A 22,995-nucleotide genomic window follows, 5' to 3' on the forward strand; every position below is an offset into this window, starting at 1 on the left:
AACCATCTACAACCTCTTCTCTCCATTCATCTTAAGCCTAACAGTGTACCATGAAACCAAGCTGGCTGGACACAGGAAGATTTTCCCAAAGGAAGCAAGTTACCCTGTCAGTGCTTACCCCACAGAAAATCACAGACTAGCTACACACATTTGGGGAAGGTCTGATACCTTTTCCCAGAAAGCTGCAGTCAGTGAGGGACCTATTGACAGCCTCAGGTGCCAAAATTGGCCAAGTAACACAAGATCTAGATGCAACACTATTTTGAAGATCTGCTTAATAACCTAGTGAGAGGTGGAAAAAACTGAGATCTTTCATGCAGGGGGAAATGACCTAAGTACAGGAGTGAGCTACTCTGATCAAAGATAAAGAATTTCCCAAACTCCTACCCAGTAACTGTTGATCTTCACACCTTTTAATAAGAGATTTGCCAAGGGCAAAATTTAGGTACTAGCTCAAAGTAAGGGACATATTTGGAGACATTATGGGGAGTTTTCTTCCACAGAAGTTCACTAAGACAAAACACAAAGAAACAATATTCTGTAATTGATTAAAATACTTTATTGGCTAGACAGAAATATGCAGTATGAATAGAAATACACTGAAATACAAAGTCCTCCAGATTATTCTTGTATAAAAACCACAATTCATACTTCTACCTCTTATTTATATACAATACCAAATGTATTCAAGAGTGTGAGTAAGGTCATATTTGCATTTCTTTCTTCTCTTGAAAGTACATCTGGTGTAGTCCAAGGCCTTTTTGTTTCTTCAAGAGAACATTGCACAGCTACCCTATTTCCTCATTTGGCCTGAAATCTGATGAAATTTCACATACTCTTCTCTCCCTTACTAGATCCTTTCAAGCTTGACTTCTGCCTCTTTTTCTCCCTTTGTCCCAGTATGCGATAGACTTTTTTCTTAGCCTCTTTTTGCCTCTTGAATTTCTGTTCATCCTCCTTCTGCTTAACTTTGAGATATTCTTTAAGCTGTTCTCGATGCTTTACTTTGGCTTTATTTATCTTGTAATTATTCACTGTACTCAAAGCACTGAGCAGAGCTGATATCTAGAACAGAAAACAGACAATCAATATACATGCAGCTCAGTTTTGGTGAACAAGAAACAGTGTAACCTCAGCAGACACACATAATGAATCAGAGATTCAAGGCAAGTTCCTAATTATCTCTGCACCTGTTACCCAGTTTCTAAAATGGTTTAATTATTTATCCTGTTAGGAAGTTAATCAAAGCTTTAATTTTTGTGAACTCTGATGTTGGTTAGCTAGCTTTTAAAAGGCTATGCCTAATTGCTACTATAGAACACTTAAACTGCAGTTTGGATCTTTTTGCCTCTGCAAGCACTCTAATTCTCAATTTTGGAAGCAGAGTATTTGCTTCAAATCCTGTCTGTGTTAATAATGCATGGCAATGACAAGTCAAATAAAAAACTGCAGCTGCCAATTTAAGTCACCCATAATATGAGAGCACTAAATCCAAGTGAAATACCTTGCAAGTGCTGTGACAAGGACAAAAGTCTATGTAGGCTTCAGGTGACCTACTAGTCTAAAAAATAGACACCATCCACTCAGTGACAGTTCCATATACATACCGTGTGCCAAACAGGAACAAAACAAATTGCAAGTGATCTTTTTCCACTAGGAACATATATATCTTTAGCATTAGCAGTAGATTCAAATGCCAAAACAATAGTTAGAAAAGCTTTAAACAACACATTTACCCTTCAGGAGTCCTTGATTCAGAGTAAGTGATAATTACCTTCTTTTCATGAGGCTCCCTGATAACAGCTGGTCTCCACTGGTCTTTTGGAGTTTTGCCTTTCTTCTCAAGATTCTTAGGCTTGTTCTTGAAAGGCAGTGCCTTCTGCAGTGCTTTAGGAATGTGGAGCTTATTGAAGTGCCTCTTCTCCCTCACAATAGGCTAAAAGAATAAATACAGAACATACATACAACATTCATGATCTTAAAAAGCTTTTATTTAATTTTTCATCTTTCAGCGGGGAAAATACCCCAGAAAACACCACAAACCTAAATAGAAATACACATTCAAAAAAACCCCAAACCAAACAAACCACAAAAAACACAAACCAAAAGTAAAAAACCAACATCCTCTGACATCCTTGGACTGAACTGTAAATTATATGTTGACCCCAATTACTACAGCAGAAGTCTCTGTAAGCTTCTGGAGAAGACTTCTACCCCGCAGATTACTTTATAAACTTAAATTGACCCATAACAATCTACTCTCAACTGTTTTATTTCCATCTCATGCCAGGACTGTGCCTTGTAGATAAAAATTTGAAGTCACACATGCATGTGTATGAACATGTATTTATACTGCTCTCAGTTTGCACAGGTATGAGACACACTGCAAATTTGACTGGTTTTAAAAAACAAAACAAAACAGAAATATACCTTATAGAGAGAATCCTTGTTTTGTTTCAGTTTGATGCCTCGCTCATACCTCAGCTGGCCTGTAGTCTTCATTCCACTCCAGCTATCTTTCTCACCTGCTGGTTTCAGCAGGGATGTTACGGGGTTATAAAATGTTGGGATAGAAACAGGATACCAAGTCCTCACAAAAACAATATCTGAAAGAAAAGGGAACGTTACTTGACTCCAAAAATATGAAATGTAAAGAGTTCATCACATCCACACGCTAAGCAAAGATTGCCTGAACAGAACAGATACTACACCACATGCTAGCATTGTGTTTGGTATATAGACCACATGTCTTCAACTTGTGGTAAAAGCAATGCCAAATCCCATAAAGGCATGAACAGCATACATTCCTGAAGAGTAGACAGCTGAATACCATCCTGTTCATCATTCATATTCAAGAACAAGCAAGAGAATTCATATATGTAGATGTACCTGTATAATTACTGACAAAACCAATTTTCTTTTCCTTTGCCTATATTTATATAAGAACTAACTTGCTTTTATTTTGTACTATCTGTGATTTTGGTGTGTTTAGGAAACTAGGGCATTTAAACCCAAGTAAGTATAAACTCATATTCTCAATATCACAGTGACACTCAGCAAACACAGGAGATCCTCTGCACTGTTTCCCCAAAAGGTTACAGAAAAAAAGTTTACTGGAGTTACAATACCAGTCCTTGGACTTGTCAGAAAAGTGTCCTTCTAGCACTTGTACCACTAAATTCAATTCATCATGTTCAAGGAGAAAGGCTAGGTAAAACACTAAAACCATGCTGTGAAAGCATTAAAACATTTGAAGATGCATGTCTTCAACTCAACCCTTTTCATCTGCATTCTATATGACTTCTGAGTCTAAGTGAAAGAAATCCAACATAAAATATACTTCTTTTGAATTTCACTCTGCATCTCACAAGGTATTTCTTACTCTATGAATTCACATCTCAATTATCAGATCCCGGAATTCTGAGACACTGCTTTACAATCTGTGAAGAAGGATGAAAGTTGTGTGATAACTTACATGCAATGTGCAACTTACCACTCATCAGCAACTTGTCTTCAAATGTTGCTCTGAAAGCACCCACGGGAGCTCGGAGGGCCTTTTTGATCTGTCCTCGGATGCCGCTCACGCTACGGATCGCTGCACCTTCAAATTTAGCCACTTCCAACTGAGAGTTAAACATTCCCTGAAAATGTGAATTACCCACCATCATTCAAGATGCCAAGTCTCTCTCTGTGACCTAGGCCACAAAACCAGAATTCCCACAAGCATATCTTATTAAGAAACAGGAGCATAGCATTGTCTTTAGACTAAGAGTGCTGATCATGCCAAAAACCCACTGAGCTGACTTTAGGTGAGCTACTGAAAGCAATCTACTTAGTCATGCATCACAGGCAAGGTTGCTAAGCATTAAATATATATATTTAAAATTTCAAAACAGAACATATCTACAGAAGCTTTATAGTTCTCCTTTAAAGTAATTTGCTGGAACACAGGATACCTTAAAAGCAAACAAACTGCCCTAAGTTGCTAGTTCTGAGATTCTAATACAATACTGTTCTTGAAGATTTGTGCTTCTTTCATATATCACAAGAAAAGCAAGAAAAAATTCTGTCTGTGCCTAGTGCAAATACTTGAGTGCTTCATTGCTGGGATCACTGCTTAGCTGCTTGCTGCCTCAAATGCAGAACAACCTAAGCTCTCCCTGAGCCTGAAAGGCCAGCTAAGCACAGTGGGAAGGTCAGTGAACACTCACTTCTGCAGCACTTCCTACACCAAACATTTTTTAACTGTAACTGAGAAGCCTTAAGCACTGCTAGCTTTGACTCCAGAGCTGAAATTTAGTGGGAAGACACTGATACCTACCAGGCACTGGTTTACATCCTCCAAAGGTGTCTGCCACTGCTAATCAGTGGGTTTTAGGAAAGAAGCAGGGGGTGGGAAGGGAAAAAAAAATCACACTGAATGTGAATCAGGAGATTGTTCCCGAATTTTTTGTCTGGTTAACAATTATTTGTATTTCTTGTAGTAACCAGTACCTTTAGATCACATGGAAGGGAGGTCAAAAAACCACAGGCAGCTCCTGAGATCCAAAACAGCATTCAACAATAACTGAGAACTTATGCCTCAGGAAAAACAAGCCCAGGTTGTATTCCTTCCTAACATCAGTACATCTGGTTTTGCAGTATACATACCTATGAACTTACCTTAATAAAGCAAGTGTTCTTGAAAATTTTGAATGGAAAACCGGTTAGCTTTAATTTCTTTACAATAGTTATGGATTTGTCTAAATCAAGCACAACTCCTGTGGCAGCAATCCGGAAGTCAGGCTGAAACATCAGATAGGAAAGACACTGCTGAATGTGTATTTGTCAAACAGTGAAGACACCATTTAGAATCACAGAATCATAAAATAGTTGGATTGGAAGGTCATCTAGATGACTTCTAAAGGTCATCTAGTCCCACCCCCCTGAAGTGACCAGGGACATCTTCCAATAGATCAGGTTGCTCAGAGCCCCATCCAATCTGACTCTGAGTATTTCCAGAGATGGGGCATCCACAACTTCTCTCATCAACCTGTTTTGTGTTTTACCACCCTTGTTGTAAAAAACTTCCTCCTCATATCTGGTCTACATCAACTCTTTTAATTTAAAATCATTCCCCCTTATCCTATCACAGCAGGCCCTGCTAAGTTTATCCCCATATTTAAGCCCCCCCGTTATGTACTGTAAGGCTGCAATGCGGTCTCCCCAGAGCTTTCTCTTCTCCATGATGAACCCCAACTCTCTCACAGCCTTTCCTCCTGGGAGAGGTGCTCCATCCTTTCAATAATCTTTGTGACTGCTCTCTGGACCTGCTCCAACAGGTCCCTGTCTTTCCTGTGCTGAGGGCCCCAAGGCTGGCCATGGTACTCCAGCTGGGGTCTCACCAGAGCAGAGCAGAGGGGCAGAATCCCCTCCCTTGCGCTGCTGCTGGCACTGCTCTTGCTGCAGCCCAGGATGTGATTTGCTCTCTGGGCTGCAAGTCCAGCATGTCCAGCTCTTGCCCACCAGAATCCCCAGGTCCTTCCCAGCAGGGGCTGCTCTCAATCCCTTCACTGCACAACCAGCATTGACACTGGGGGGTGCCCCAGGTTTGGTGCAGGACCTTGCACTTGGCCTCGTTGAAACTTATGGGCTTCCCCCAGGACCACTTCTCAAGGCTCCCCTGGACTGCATTCCATTCTTCAGGCACGTCAACCACTCAGCTTGGTGGTGCCTGCAAACTCCTGTGTCACTGATGGTCAGTGCTGATGAAACTGTGCTGGTCCCAGTGCAGACTGCTGAGGGACACCACTTGTCACCACTGCACATCAGGACACTGCGCTGTTGACCACCACCCTCCAATGTGGCCATTCAACCAACTCCTGCTCCACTGAAGAGTCCACCCATTGAATGAATATCTTTCCAACTTAGAGAGAAGGATGTTGTGGGGCACCTGCACTCCACATTTCACTTTTAAGATTCAGAATTTCTAACCTTTACAGAAGTAATGCAGCATGAAAAATGCAGAATGACGAGTACAGACTAGTTGAGGTGCTGCTGACATAACACTCCTACCATTCACTAATGAGACTTCCAGAACTGCCATTCTAATTACCTTGGAAACAATCTAAAAGTCCTTGTGATCTACCTCACTGTGCTCTCTTTATGAAACAGAATCTTACTCAGACAGAAAGTCTCAAAGGAGAAATGCTTTGTGCACCGCTCTAAGACACTGTATTATGCGAGGGACACATGATGGAAACAGACATTTAAAACATGTAAAAAGACAACTGTGCAATAGTACTTGAAGCATATTTCCGGAAGGAGATAATCACCACTCTGATTACTGACAAGCTCATTACAAGGCCATGCAAAGCTTTTGTTACCAATTGTCTGCAAACATGAACTTACCTTTGATTAATATATATCTAATAAAGATCATATCTGATAAATACTGCTTTAACACTATTTAAATTGGAATTTAGGAATTGCTTGGTTTTGAAGGGACCTCAAAGATCATCTCATTCCAACACCTCTGCCATGGGCACCTTCCACTAGACCAGGCTGCTCATGGCCCCACGCAACCTGGCCTTGGATCCACAGCTTCTCTGGGCAACCTGTGCCAGAGCCTCATCACCCTCACAATATACAATTTCTTCCTGAATTTTGTTTAAAAAAAACAAACAAACCAACCAAAAAAATCCTCTCCAATATACAATTTCTTCCTGAAATTTGTTTAAAAAAACCAAACAAACCAACCAAAAAAATCCTCTCCATACAGTTTCCCATCTCAACATAATACACCTTTTGGTGTATTATGGACTCAAGCTTTTGAGTTTTATCTGTCTTATCATAATGTAGACCTTCTTCCCAAAACACATATATTTTGCCCAAACATCCACAGAAAGCATTAATAAACATTCTGTGCTAACAAACCTACCGTCGTGCCACTGACAGACTGTACTGCCAAAAATCCTGTCCCCTGAGGAGTGATGGGCCCTAAAAGAAAATTAAATGTAAAAATTTCTGAGAAGTTTTACTACACAATATCTAGCCCCTATTTAAATTCCAAAAGCTTAAAAATACATGACAGATATACTCAATTAAGAAAACCAAAGTTTAAAAAACTCAAACTATTGCTCACATTTAAAGCCCCATAAAGGAATGGTTACCAAGAAGTTACTCATGCAAGGGCTTGGCCCATAAGGTGTGCAAAGTCTATCTTGCACACAAATCAGGTTCCTCTTCAATACACTACAACTCAGCAGAATGCTGAGAATTTGTTTAAAAGCCAAGCAATTCACAAATCATTTAAATAATCCACAAATATTACAGAACTGCCTATTTTCCCATACTACTTGGTGTTATTTTTTGTTCCACGGGGAAGTTTCAAAAGCTGTACTTCTCATTGCAAGAGCCGCATTCCCTGGTACATCCCGCAAAGCCCGAGAGCTGCAGAGTGCTGAAGGGAGCGGGACACAGGAGCTCAGCTCACCCCAGAAGGCCGCCCCGCAGTGCATGTGCTGCGGGGTGTACTTCAGCAGCCGGTGCCGCCCGTTGTGGTCCTCGATGTAGAACATGGGGATGGTCTGGAAGCGCCTCCAGCCCAGCGACAGGATCAGGGGATCGCGCGTCTTCAGGATCTTCTTGTACCACCGGTGCTTCTTCAGGCGCAGCTGGTGAGGAGAGAGGGTGAACCATGCTACTACAGGATGGCAACAGCAATTCTGACACTCCAGCCTTAGTTTTTCAGGAATGATTGAAAACAACTGGCTACACTAGAATTTTTTATACATTAGGTTTTATCTTTATCTTCAATAACATTAGGTTGACTGGGAAGGTCAATCAGTATTTCACTCACTCTGAAGCCATGTGTCTATGAATACAAGCAAGTATTATATTAAAAATACATTTATATATGTGCTAGTAGTTTTTCTGTAGTCACTTGTATATAGATCACAAAGGTCAGAGTGCAATTAATGTTTGCAATTTAGCAATCACAGTATCAGACCTCAGTCCTGAAACACCTCTGCAGCTGAACATTAAACAACAGTAACCTTTTCCAGTTATCCAATTAAGCCTCTAAAAATCCAGAATCTGCGGCTGTAGAATTACACTTTGTGTTAAAAGCAAATCCCCTATTCGGGAGACAAGGATGGAAGTTTCTCTCTGTGTTTTCTGTATTTTAAGTACACAGAAAGCAGTAACTCCAGACACCCTGAAGCACACCTGCACTGAGATAAAACACACTCAGCCCTTTGGCTCTGTACCTGTACGTAGCCGACATTTCCCTCGCTGTTGCCGAGACCACCCAGGATGATGGGATAATGAGGATCAAAGTTCAGAACAAATTCACACGGCACATTCTCAATCTCTATTCGAACGTACATGCCAGGCCTGAATCCCTCATACTGCACTCTGGTCTCATCATCCTGATCTTCAAATTCTGCTCGATTAAGCTACGTGACAAAGATATAATTCACAAAATTCAAGTATTACCAACTTGTTCAGGAAGGGATGGTTCTATTTAAAACATTTTAACATTTATATAAATCTTTTTGGGAAAGATCTAATAGGTTTTGTATTTCCTATTCAGAGGAAGATCTCTACCACCACAAAGCCCTTCCAATTTAGGATCCCAAGCGGGCCTGCTAGTCTGCTTGAAAGACAGTACCCAAGAGAAACAAATGGCTGAGTGACTTCTGATACACCTTTCACTATGGTGACTTTGGATTTTAAAGATACAACTGTCCAAAGTACATTTTTTGATTTAGGAGCCCAAGTATTACCTTTTAAAGTTAACGTCCTGATCTTTAAGGTGTCACTTCATGACACCATGCTGCAACTCAGCAACTTGAAAATAATTTTGTGCATCCTCACACTGTACATCATCAAAAGCTCTTTTGTACCATGGAATAAGGAAGTAGATACTGTGCAAATATTTAAGAAGATATCCTCGTAAATAACAGGAGCCTCACCCTCCTGTTCTAGCTCCTGATGTTCAGTCACCCATAAGACACTGATTCTTTTAGAGGAATGTCCTTCTTTACCCTTAAAGTGCTCTCAGTGCATCAGCATACCAGAGTTCATATCATCCTTTGTGATAGAGGGTAATACAAGCAGGTGAGGATTAACTTAACAACTGCTTAGGGCAAAATTTTGTCAGAAGACAAGACAGTGAAGTTATTAACATTATTAAAGTTATTAATGTAAGGCAGTGTTCTCCCAAGTCAGTCCAAGAAGGAAGCTACTTTTAAGCTTACAAGTTCTCATGTAAAAAAAACAAAGGCCTGGAACAAAACCAACACCTCACATTCTGGATACAGTTACACTAAAGACTTCTACCACATGTACAGAGCAATAGTCATTAATTATTTTTTCCTCAAAATAACTTCACAGTTGGAAGAAAAGGACTGTCACAGAGAATTTACTTATCCATTAATAACAGTGCAAAAAAATCACACTAAAAATAATACCAGGAAAATATATGGCAGAAATTAATATGAGGAGAACTTGCACCTTCCTACACATAAAAGGATGCCTTTTTTATTTAAAAACTTTTTAAGCAGTTGAAGTTTAGATTATACATCCTGGCTTATTCAGTGATTTAAAGTATGGTTACATACTGCACTCAGTTTAAATTAAGCTTTCATTTGTTTGGCTTGTTTGCTTGTTTTCCTTTCCAGATAACAGAATCAAAAAGTTCAAGCATAAAAAAAGCACAAGCATGTATTTCTTTGTGTGTACTTTCTGAAATACCTCCTGAGCATCACCTGTGTCTCTAGGAAAAAATCTTTGGGAGACAAACTCTGTGGAGCATTGTGGAGACATGCAGCCAGATAAATTGTCAAATTAGCAGATTGTACCTGGGCTTGTTTATGCATTTCTTCTTTAAGATCATCAAAGTATGTGGCATCCCCTTCATCATATTCTGCATCAAACATTTCTTTAAGTTTTCTTTTCTTGTCCATGCGCTCCTTTTTCTTTTCCTCCTCCTCAGGTTCTGGTTTGGACATCTTTTCATCTTCCTCCTCCTCTTCTTCATTTCCAGACTAATCAACAATAAGTTATCAAACATGTAAAATGGTTCACTGAAAATGACCCATTCTGATCAACAGTTTCATAGATATTATAAAACAATACTTTTATAGATATGGTTAAACAGTACTTTCTTATAGTGTCAATCATTAGACATTTGAAAAACATTTCAATTTCAGACAGAAATTAGTAAGCTATTCATACAAAGGAGACAACTTCAGCAAGGACCAAAAGATCTCATGATCTAATCATATTCCTTTTCACTGACAAAACTTTTTTGACTAAAGATCATTTTAATGTAAGGGAACAGACCCTAGAACTGACCTACCTGTTATTCTAGAGCTAATATAAGCATTTATAATACAGGAGGAAAAAAAAGTCATTTTTGACAGCATTGAGCAAGCTGGAAGCCTGGAAGCACTCTGGAGACCAGGGAGAAGGAAGTTTGTTCACAGACCATTTAGAAACTGCCAAAATGATGCCATTACCCTCAATTTTGTAATGAATGCAAAACCATCAAGTTGCTCAGTCCAAAAAGAAATTGATTTTTCAGTTTGTACTGTCACAGACAACTACAGTTCTGTTATTGGAAGATATCCAAGCCACAGCATAACATTGCTTCCACCAACCTCCTTTATGCAGATAAGAGGAATGACCTAGGAAACTGTGTCAAGTTTCCATTATTTGTTGTGTTTAAACAGAGTGCTGTAATCTTCTGCATCAGAAGAGATGACATAGTACAAACAGTTATGATTACATTTGGTTTTAAAATACTTCTCTCCTGCCTCCAGATCCTCCAGCTCTTGATTAAGCCTGACACCTACTGTTAAATAAGTGAGGTGACTTCTATATAATTAACTATAAACAAAAAATTCAGGCTCAGGCTAAAAACATGCCACTCTAGATAAAGTCAGTAATAAACATAAATTTTCTTTCATGCTCCCACTGATTTCCTTCCTATTGATTCTATGAACACCAAATTTATTACATAGGATGCCCACCACTTGAAAAGAAACACACACTTAAGTTGCTAAAGAACATAAAAATGCAGATCAGACCTGCTGTCCTCCAGCAGCAGCCTTTCCTTTGTGCACAACCCCAGTTTCCAGATCTTCAAAATCTCCATACAGCTCTTCTGCAACAGTGAGCACCCAAGACATGTGAGCATTAGTTAACCATTCTGCTGTATTGCTGCACACCATCTCCCATGTGTTCAGTACTATGCATTTCCAAGTGCTGCTATGGAGATTAGTTTCAGTCCAAATATTTTTGATTCCCATCAAGTTTTATATGTTTGTTCTGCCCTCTCTATAGCTTCAGCTGAAAATTCCCACCTAAACTCAAAGTGGCTCCTCCTTTACCCTTTCAACACCCTTATGATCTAAAAAATGTAAATGAAGTTTAGATCACCCCAAAGGAGTCCCAATACATTAGTTTGCACTCTAATGACACAATACACCAGCAGAGCAGTTGAGTTCCTATGTTTAATTTAAAAAAAATTAAATATAGCTGACAGTCTTTAGGTTAAAAACATAGGCATATAGAAGCCTGTTAAAGCACAATCATGATGCATGTAAGATACAGCCACATTATCAATTTTTAAGGTATTTCCTACTTTAAAAAAAAAAAACAAACAAAAATAGCACCTACAAAACATCTGGAGATAGATCTCACTTTTCAGTCTAACATGAAAGACAAGTTTGTCTTCCCAATAAAGAATAGTTTCTGTTTATTTCTACCATGACTGTCCAAATGAATAAACCATATATGATGACTCGATGAACTCAGATACATAATTCAAGGCTGGCATGTCCAAGTGTTGAGACTAAGGACTCCATTTTGTAATTTTAACTACATACTCTATTTTTCAGAAAGTAAATTTCCAGAATGTGGAATGTGCCTAATGTTTCTACAGCAAGTGACAGCAATGTGTAATCGTGTTAGTATCTATATAATAATTTGGAAAAAAAAACCCTGCAAGTGTTGCACTAAGGTAAAATATTCTACATAAATAAGTAAAAAGACATATTTTTCTTAAAAATCCTGTATACAGGAATAATTTTAGAAGTGTTACACATACCATCTTCCTCCAACAGCTTTGCTGCATCTTTATCATCCTCCCACTTTCCAGTAACAAAGCAGTCTCGAATACTGCTCATAACCTGCAAAATAAATGTCATTGCCTTGCACAGCCGCAGCTTATCATCAACAGAAACGTTCCCCAAGACATTCCCCACTCCCCCATCAGAGACAATTCTCACATGCAGCTCCACATCAAAACACCATTACCAAAACTACACAATGCCTCCCCAAAAGCAGGATTGTGAATCCAGTTTAACTCTTGCCCAAAGGTCTTTGCACTACCAAAATCTCTACCCTACATTGTATTTTCACTTGGGTCTCTCCCCTGCTTTTTACTTTTTGGTAAATAAAGAACAAACTATCATCCACCAAATTTCAAGTGAGACAAGCATTAAATTGATTTACTGTAACTTGCCACTCTTGTAAGAACAAACTTTGGAATGTGTTACTTACAGTGACAGCAAGTGGCACAATCTAAGACACTGTGGCCATAGCTCCCCACAGGTCTGTTTCAATGACAGCTCAGTCATGCTTTATGAGACACAGCCAGGACAGAACCAGGCAGGATATGCAGAAGCAATTATCCAGTGGCATTACCTCTTCTAAATCCCAATCTTGCAGCTTTTCCACCAGAAATTTGGAGCAGTCAAGAGCATTAGCCTTCTGTTTGGATGCTTTGTCTGGACGGCTGACACGAAACAAACCTCCAAGTTCATCATCTGCATCCTCGCTCTCCTGGTCCTCATCCTCCACAGCTAAACCAAACACACAGGCTGTGATGATTTCTCCCACAGTACATGCATGAAATTCATTAACCATCTCTCTCCTCATGTTTCCCAACAGCTACAGCAGTTGAGGAAATAAAAGAACCAAACTGGAACCATTTTAAATGTAAAAGCCTGAAGAAAAGGTACCCTGATCCAGTTGTTTTCATAACTGGAATTATATTTAAAAAAAATTGCCCAATAAGTAAACAGAGGATGCTTGTTCAATACCTCAAATCAGAAAACAGCAAAATGATCTGTGAGCAGGAACAGGAATTAAGCTTGTGTGTAAATCAAGAATACCAGACTGGACAATCTGTCAGAAAGTCTTCCCACACCTGCACTGTGGAAGGTTTACAAAGGCCAAATTCTCATCATGTTCTACAAAGGTCCTGCACAATGAGATTGGCACACTCAGACAACCACTGTAAAAGTTGTGCATTATAACAGGACAAGTTACATAAATAGCAATTTTCTCTTCCTTTGAAGCCAGCTATTTACCCCTTGACAAACACCTGATACTAAGTCATGTCACTGTGAGACAGAAATTTCTGAAACCAGCCAATAGAAAATATCCCTTTATGAAACACAATTACCAGAATGGGTTTGCATAATATGTATCAGATCATTACAAACCTTAAACGTTTGGAAGAAATAACTGTATCAGAAAACATGAGTAACAACTGAGTAGTCTACACAATGAACTCAAAATGCTTTTTATGGGAAAAGTAAAGACTGTCTTCTCATTACAATTATTAGTGAAAATGAGCATCAGCAATTAAAAAGTCAATTAACTCTCCTCAAGCCTCTCACCAGAAGATCATGCTCAAATATTAAGACTTGAAAGCTCGGTAACAGCTAAAAGCCATCCTATATTGAGACAAGTTTCCAAAGAGATCTGTACCTGTTCCATACACGAGTTTACGAAGATTGGGGGTTGATCGCTGCTGTCTTAGAAAGGCCTCAGCTGCCTTCTGTGTGAGGTCCTCTTTCCATTTAAGTGCACCTGAAAAGGGGAAAAAATTGCAAAAAAAACCAAGAATCAGCAACTACAAAAATAAATTAAATAAGGAGATGGCAAGAGGCTTAAGAAGTGTAGACACAACCCACAGTTCCTTTTTCTCACACTCCATATATACACAGAAACATAAACTGTGGATAACAAATTATACCACTGATTTTTTTTTTTTTTTTAGGATAGAATTTTAAAAATTTATTAACAACAGTAACAGGTTTGATCATGTTCAGGATGATACGTGTCTTCTTCACAGACTCACAGAATGGCTGAGGTTGGGAGAGACTTCTGGAAGTCTCTGTGTCCAGCCCCACTGCTCAAGCAGCCACACCTAAGACAAGCTGCTCAGCACCATGTCAGGATGGCTTTTGCACATTTCCAAAGATGGAGATTCCTGTTCCAGTGCTCAGTGAGCAGTTAATGCATTTCAGTAACATTCCCCCAAACATGTTTTAGTCTTTCTAGATGTTATAGAGCATCATAATTTGTTTTACACACATAGCTATAAAGATTAAAGAGAAGTATATGCAAAATCAATGAAGTTTTGTTTATAAAATGAATCACCTCCGTTTTAGAGGAAGGAAACCTGACACTGCATACTACAATGTAAATGAAAGGCTTAATACCAAGTATTTCAAGCTTTCCTAACTTGCAGTTCTGCTACTTAAGAATTATATATAAATACATATTTATATATGTATGACAGGCAACATTATAGAGTATTTACTAATTATATTCTTTAACAATTAATACAATTAAAGTGGAACAGTAAAAATTAAACAGTTATAGTCTACCTGTTGTGTCAGCAGAAAGATCTATTTTTTCTTCATACTCCTCTTCCTCTCTCAGCAGGTTCTCCACATCATCATCCTCAGTATCTACAGTTTTAACTTTGGTGTGTCTAACACTATCAGCTTTCTTTGCTTTACTGTGCTGAAATCCATTCCTACTTGACTCTTCAGCTTCTAATTCCTCATGTGATGCTCCTTCATCATCACCCTCTTCAAGGGAAGAGTTCTCATCCTCAGATTCTGATGCCTCTTCCGCAGTGCAGTTTCCTGAATCTGTAGTGACCACTGCTTTTCTTTTGGGACTGTGCTCTGAGATTTGTGATTTTGTTTCTGTATGTTCACTGTCCATATCACAGTGCTTAAATTCAGCTCTTTTACTTGCAGCCTCGAATTCACTACCTGAGCTTTCATTGTCACAAGTCCTTTGTACATCCCCCGCCTCCTCTTCCTCCTCCTCATCTTCCTCCATCTCACTGTCTTCAGGGGCAGTTTCTCCTTCTTCTTCAGAGCTCATCTCCAGATCATCATCGCTGTCAGCAAATGCTGGTAGCTCATTCACAGCTTCTTCCTGAGCCACCTCTGTTTTCAGACGCTTGCCTCTCCTAACAGCCATCCCTTCCTGCAAGAGCACTCTCTCACTTTCTTCCTCAGCATCATTTTCATCATCACCATCACTTCCATCTTCAGACACTGCTTCTTCTTCATCTTCTTCTTCTTGGTTATCTTCCTCATCACTTGCTACATCATCATTTTCCTTCTCCTCGTCTTCAAATACAGCCTTCCGACGAACTCTTCCAGTCTTCAAATCCACCTGCCTCTCTTCTTTTGGCATCACAAACCTGTTTTCCCAAAGACCACATTTGGGGTAAGATGGCAAAGTACAAGAAAATTTTAATGAAAGAATGAAGCTTCATGTAAATATTGTTAAACAGTTCTACAAATTTTCTTTCAAAGAAAGTGAAGTTACGTAGACCATTAGAAAGGCACTGGCATCCTTTAATGTTTCTTTATTCTAGACTATTGAATGTTATAGCCAAAAATAATTGCAAGAAATTTCTTCATTTTCCACGGAATGTATTAAAACAGAAATGTTACTTCTATCAGCAAGAAATTCCTGGAAGGCAGGACTACCCTGCTTGCAAAGCTTTCTAGCACCAATTACTTCTATCCCAAAATACAGTGTGGCATATGAGTAATCTCAGAAGAGGAAGAAACAGACAATATGTCATTTTACTAGCTGTGCTCTATTGAGAATCTTTCCTAAATTAGAGCCTGAAATTAGAGATTCATTCATGCTCAAACACTGCTCAGCATTCAAAACTTACTCTTGTCCTACATCTTCTGAACCCAAGGGTGCAGAGTCCATGAAGAGAGAGACCTTGCTTGATGCCATCTTAACATCAATGGCTGAGTGTGTGGAGATGAGGCTCTGAACAAGTTCCTGATTTGGCCTCACTTCCTCCTGGAAAGACAAGACTTTTTACTTTTCAATGAAGTTGAATAAACAAATGTCTAATGACAGCCATCAGTCTAAACCAGCAGAAATATGCATATGCAATAAAAAATTGCAGAGCATTTTGAAGAAACATTTTCTAAGAATAGAATAGCAAGATCTCCCTTTCCCTCTTCACATTTTAAGCTTATCTATAATATCAACCCAAGAAAAAATTGAAGAGGGAATCCTTCACAATATGCAACCACTACAGTACCAACAAACACACTATCACAGACCCAAAGGTATTTAACATTTAGCACAACACAGGGGAAATAATAATTAATTAAATTTGTTTGTAGGTAAATATTTTTTTTCCTCCCTTTGACCAGTCAAATCCTTGAATTTTTCTCCCAACAATCACCATGTCCTGCAAAATAAAAATAGTAATGGTCCAGCACCAGGAGATTTCATAAATCTTAGGTCAAATCGTATTTGGAAAGTTATTACACAAACTTTAGGTATTTAATATTAAGTGATCTTCCAATGTTTTGTGCAATAACAGATAATAGAAATATCCCTTCTCTGAAATCCCTGAAGGAGAAAAGAACTAATTACCCACTACAGATAGATAAGGATTGATTATTTTAAAGAAGCTTATTTTTAAACACTTATTTTGGCTTTAAGGATAAAAACTCTATTTTCCAAGAGAATTCAAACAAACACCAGCATTCTTTTACCTCTTCTTTTTCATGAGCATGGCTTCCACCAAGGTCAATGTAAACAGCATCTTTATCATACACAATACCCCCAACTCCTGAAAGAGGGGCATAGACGAGCTTCTCTTTCTCATTTAAGGAACGCTTCTTCTGCTGCTCAGGGAGAGCACAGGGGTCTGGCAGGAAACTCACATCACTTACAGTGAAGTCTCCAACACCTGAGGGGACAGACAATGATTCATCAGCAGGAAGCTCTGTACCAAACATCCAATTCCTTTCCTCACCACTGAGCTCAGAGAAATATACATGAATTCACCAGAATCCTGCAAAGCTTTGTTTGTGTTTTTGCTTGTTTTCAAATTACAAAAACAGCAACTCACTTTTCTGAGTAGGTTTGTAAATTTATTACTACGGTATTTCTTAATTTAAACTTCTTAATCATTCACTTAAAATAGTAAATTATTCAATTCTGACAATAATAAATATATTACATAATTTACTAATTCACATAATTTAAATTAACTTTTCATTATTAGGACTGATATGTTTTACATTTTAAGCACTTTCTAAAGTGATACACTTTTAAAAAATTTTAAATACTGTGAATAATGTGTTTATCAGTGCAACAAAACTGCACAATTAAAAGCAAATTTAAAAAAAAGCAATCTATTTACAAGATTTATTTTCACAAAAACATGCGTTATGAAAAAAAATTTCAAAAACATAACAGGTATTTAGAAAGGTGGAAAATCTGTTGTATAACATACTTTAAAGATACAAATAATTTCAGCTATGCTGTTTTTCACAGATCAATACAGAAAGAGCTCTGAGACTGATAAATTACCTGGCATATGAATTTGACTTTTGTTTTTTAGGTGTGCTCCTCTCAGGTATCCATACAGTGATATCTTCCTGTCACATTTGGGATTGATTCTAACATCTTCTGGGTTTGTCAGCTCTTCCATTCTACTCAACATTTAAAATAACAATTAAAATATCCAGAGTCTCAATGGTAACTTTTGAGAAAAGGTAATTTAAGAGAAGAGAACGTCACTGCTGCCACTGCATGATCTGCTGACTCTAATAATCAAAACTGAATTATCATAAGAAAGAAAAAATTAATTGCAAAAAAAATCTTCTAAAAACATTTTAGAATTGTATTTTAAAACCTGTATAATTATGTTCAACAAATTTCCAGAAGGTTTACTGACACTTCACTGAACAGGTATTGCTTTCTTAGCACATTTTAACTACTCTTTATCGGCTTTGCACACACAACCCTCCTCTAATCAATATCACCCTTAGAGGGCAAACAGCTGCATGTCACATTCCCTGCAGCCACACAACACCTTCTTTTCCCTAAGAATGGGGGTGAGCAACACAAAACCAACCACGGAAAAGACTGGCTGTCTGCAGGCAGGAGAGGGAAACTCCTTTCCACACCTCACAGGGGAGGCAGTGCACAGAGCCAAGGAGGAGAATGGAGAACACAACCCAGCTGCAAAGCTGACCCAACAATCATGAAACTGCAACACTTACAGCAACTAAAAACAATGTTACTGAAAAGCTACAGAATGTGGGGTTCGCATTTTCCCTCGCTTTATGTATTTTGCAGGACTTTGCACAATGCTTATCTGCTTCTCTGACAACTTTTCCTGAAGAATTAGAGCTAAAGAAAAGGCTCATTCAAGGCACCTTGGATTATTGTGGGAATTTAGTCATAACTGTAAGCATTCTGGCAATAAAATATGAAAAGTGAGGTAATTTCTCAAGCAGGCACAGCTGCCATCAAGATTACTTTCATGTTCCAAAGTGACTGTGAATCAAATGCTATACTGGGAGAAGAGCAGAAGGGATATTCCAGGGAACTCAGAGGACTAATTCACCAGCTGTTGTTTAATCACTAGAATGCTGTTTCTTTTCCACAGAAATTCAGTATACTCATCAACAAGCAGGATTATTTCAACTATCCTGTGTTTCAAAAGTATTTACAATATACCAGAGGCGTGTACATGATCTGACACAAGTGAAAACTGAACAGCACAAACAGCACAAACCTGCAGAGGCGCCTTCCCTTCCCAAAGCCTCTCAGGGAACACCAAACACCCATTCACACACAGAGCTGAGGGCTAACAGCACAGCTTTTTCAAACAACAAGGTGTTATCTAGGCTGAGAATAAAGAACAGAGAAAAACACACACCTGTCTGCAAGAACATACGGGTGAGACGTTTGCCAAGTGAGAGGCCGGAATTTCATAACCGAGATAAAACGCCCCAAATTGTGAATTTCCTGCTTTTGATATTCTCCATGAACCATCCCAGACAAATAAAACAACTTGGCACCCTAAACACATTAAAAAAACATAAAAACACAAAAAATTCTATTTAATACCCATAAAAACCCCAGAATTATAATTTGTAAATCTTAACTGAAAATTACATTACAATTGGTTCTGAAAGATCAAACTAACCAGTTTACTTCAACATGAAAATTGTCCCTTAAATCTTAATTGGAAACTCTTCACATCCTCAAGACCTCAAACAGACCTACAAGCAGATCCTCCTTGCACAGCACCTGCATAAGAAACCTAGTAGCAAATTTAGCAGCTCGTCACACTGGGATAGAGAATAATCACACAAGTATTTTAGCAAATAGAAGAAAGAGTAAACAATCTGATGCAGTATCAGCATTGTTCACTTACCTATTTAAAAGATGTAAGAATATAATAAACACTTAAGTATTGACTCACTTTTAATTTAGCTTCCATAAAGCAAAATACATGAAAAAATTAATGTTAAATGTCATACCGGATACACTTCAGTCCAGAATCTGTGCTTTAACTTCTTTTTAGTCTTCTTTAATTGTTTGTTGTTCTTGAATGTGTCCAAGTGGGTTAGAACTCCCATAATTTTGGGGAAGCCATGTACCTGGCAAATGTTCAGGAATTCAAATGTCTCCATCTCAAATCCAAAGCTGGCATCAATGAGCATGAGAACCTGTAAATAAAATATTCACATTTCACTACAGCATTACCAGAGTGCCCACATGAGCTTATTTCAAAGACCACACTTTAAACTCTTAAGCTTCTCAGGGACCGAAATTTTGCAAAAGGTTCTGTACTTTATTTTTATATACCCTGAAAACCAACTTTGCTTTTCATCTGAAGTATGGAACTTGGCTGATAAAGATGTTCTAGATGCTCTAGGAATGCAGTAACATTCAGTACTATTATAAGATCTGAACAAGTGTCTACCTGGTGAATTTAAAACATGCAAAATTGATTATCTTCCAAGATTTTCAGGAACATCTTAGAAAATTAATAAAATTTATTAAATTAAATTAAGAAAATTTTCACTTATATCTGTGTCTTGGATACAGTAATGCTGCTAAGGCCAAGTCTTTTGATAAATAAAACCAACTTTTTTCCCTTGTTGCAATTGCTTTTACACATCACTAAAATGCTCTGAAACAGCAGCCAAGAGTCACATGAAAATAGAAGCAAAGTTGGTTTAGGGTTTTAACAATAAATAACTTAAAGCATACAGGAACTGATGACAGATCTTCAAGCACTGATGTAATCTCAACCCTTTAACAATAAATCCAAACAGATTCTCAGCACCATGTGCACACAGAATCTGAAACATCCACCAAATATACCAGCAGAAGTATTTGTACTGTTTGGTACATTTCCCCTACTCAGTAGAAAACATAAAAGTAGAAGAATATCTAGATCAATGTACACAAGTATTTAGATATTTACATAGTTCATACTTAGACAAGGATCCCAATACCTAATTAGCTTGAATATTATACTCCAAATCCACATGTAAAGTAAAATTCTGAACAAAGGGATCATGCACTGGATCCCCAGGATCAGTTGGTGTAATTTCTTGATGCAAAACTTGCAAGTAAATTACAACAGTGATCACACCCACTAAATCAGTTGCATTACTACAAAACAGATGGAGACAGATACAGTCCTCAGGGTGCATAAAAAACCCCAACCAGTACACTAATACATACTTCCACTTTGAACAATAGTTGCAAACTTCTTGACTAAAACTCATTTTCAGATTTTATATGGTTTAACCATATAAAATTAATGAGAAGTCACTGTGTCACCTTGGCCTGTAGTAAGATCTCCCACTAGAAGTTTACCAGTTGCATTAGCAATGAGCTCAGCAGCACTTCCCTTCTTTCACATCCCCCCACCTCACACACACACACTTTACTTTCCCCCACACTCAGGATGAGGAAAGTCCTGGGGTTGTTCCAGAACATAAGGTCTGTCAAAGAGCTCAGGTCTTGTTCTCTTTGAAAGCAAAGACAGTTTTGCCTTTGATAGCAAAAAATGTGTAGAGAAACCAGACACTGGTGCAGTCCAATCAAAAGTAGCATTTTCAATATAAATTACAGCAGAAATCACATTCCATGTTAACTTACCAAATCAGCAACTTTAGCCAGGTCAATCATTGTGTTAATGTCACATCCACATTCAATAATGGTCAGCCGGCGTTTTTTACCTGAAAACAGAATTAAGCATCAAAAACTGCAACAGAGGGAGCAAACCAATTCAGACAGTTTTCTTTTCAGGTCACATTCCTGGAGTTCCTCCAGGGTATCTGGGACTCAGGTTCTTGTCTAGCATGTAAGTCATCCAACATGCATCACTGCAGAAGTTTCTAGTTTTGCCTGTTTATAATTTTTTAGCTTAAAATTATCCAATCTTCTTTTACTGTACATATGCCAGTTCACACAACCAAATGATATCTTCAAAATTACCAGAAATCATGAGAACATGAACACATCCCAGCTCTCAAAGCAAGACAAGTAAGGAGCACAAAAAGAAGCACCTCCATTTCTCCTATCTTTGTTCTCACCTGAAACAATTGTAACAGGACCCCGGATTTCAACCAGCTTTTGCCTTGTGAAGTTCTTAATGAGACACTTTATTACAGTGCTCTTCCCAACCTTGGGAGGGCCAACCACAACCACCACCACGGGAGGAGGCTCCAGAGGAGTCCGGTCAACCACGGGAATGTGATGCTTTTTAGTCTTCAGATCCTGAGTTCTGAGGAGAAATTTGTAATAAATAAATAGAGGAATGTCATGGATAGTGGCATTTGCTATTTGAAAGTTTTCAGTGTTTGCAAAGGCTTGAACACAAAACGGAGCACGAGCAGAGACACCAGGTATAGCTCCTTAAACTCCCACGGAGGAGCTATACTGCTTTTCTGCAGATTAACACAGTGTACAATGCAGCAGAGGCACAAAGCACCCCACTCCTGACACACACAAACTACAGCGTGACTGGGTGAATGATGAACCCAGGCAGACACACCAGCGAAAATCACACTCTGTGTATGTCTACACAAAGTAACAAAGAAAGCCCAGGCAACTCCCACCCCTCCAGCCGCCTCTGCACCTCCGGAGCCACTTCCCACTCCTCACCGATGGAAAGTCCTGGCCATCCGCACAGCCGACTGCACTGTAAAGGCTTTGGGGTTTCTCTTCCGTGCATTCTCCTCATCGCCTATTCCCAGGTCATTGAGATAACGTTTCCTTTTCTTCTCTGCCTTTGGCCCGCTATGCTTTGCACGATGCTTCTTTTTCTCTTTTTCCTCCATCTTCCTCGTTCAACAGCTGTTTACAACCAGCAGGATGCCGAGTTCCTCCGTGTGAGCAGCTGGCACAGGCAGAGAGCACCGTGAGCACGTGTGCACAGAACACCGTGCAAGCACGAACACACCCAGCTCACGGGGCCCATTCACGGCCTGCCCGGGCACGGCAGCCCCCGGGCCCCGCACTCCCGGCCCAGGGCCGCGGGCAGGCCGGCAGCGCCCCGGCGGTGCGGCCGAGAGCGGGGAGCGGCGGGCAAAGGCGGGCACAGGCGGGCACAGGCGGGCCTCAGCCGGCCAAGGGCTCCTGCCGCACGAGCGGCCACCACTCACCTGGGCCGTGCGTGCCGTGCGCCCGCTCCGACACTGTCCCCTCTGGCCGGGTGCTTTCCCTCCGGTTCGGAGCTATCCCCCCGGTTCGGAGCTATCCCCCCGGTACGGTGCTGTTCCCCCGGTTCGGTGCTGTTCCCCCGGTTCCGTGTTATCCCCCCGGCCCACGTGTGCCCGCACCGACCGCTCCGTTGCGCAGCTTCCCTCCCGGAAACAGCGGCTGCGC

General features: G+C 39.4%; 1 protein-coding gene across 1 annotated transcript; it reads right to left on the minus strand.

The window, feature by feature from the left end:
• Window positions 1-536: 536 nt before the first annotated feature.
• Window positions 537-22,963, minus strand: BMS1 (BMS1 ribosome biogenesis factor). Its single transcript, XM_041405019.1, has 23 exons — window positions 22,773-22,963; window positions 22,273-22,507; window positions 21,702-21,892; window positions 21,265-21,344; window positions 19,629-19,817; window positions 19,022-19,164; window positions 17,665-17,786; window positions 16,842-17,038; window positions 15,995-16,131; window positions 14,673-15,508; window positions 13,768-13,869; window positions 12,697-12,854; window positions 12,098-12,179; window positions 11,076-11,152; window positions 9,846-10,031; window positions 8,250-8,438; window positions 7,475-7,655; window positions 6,920-6,978; window positions 4,663-4,785; window positions 3,494-3,641; window positions 2,431-2,606; window positions 1,775-1,936; window positions 537-1,065 (listed from the first exon to the last, which is right to left on the minus strand). Exons 2-23 carry the CDS (start codon window positions 22,446-22,448, stop codon window positions 829-831), a joined length of 3,951 nt encoding a protein of 1,316 aa, XP_041260953.1. The 5' UTR covers window positions 22,449-22,507; window positions 22,773-22,963; the 3' UTR covers window positions 537-828.
• Window positions 22,964-22,995: the final 32 nt, after the last annotated feature.

Source organism: Onychostruthus taczanowskii, unplaced genomic scaffold (assembly GCF_017590055.1).
Source record: "Onychostruthus taczanowskii isolate IOZ18803 unplaced genomic scaffold, ASM1759005v1 scaffold22, whole genome shotgun sequence".
Classification (NCBI taxonomy): Eukaryota; Metazoa; Chordata; class Aves; order Passeriformes; family Passeridae; genus Onychostruthus; species Onychostruthus taczanowskii.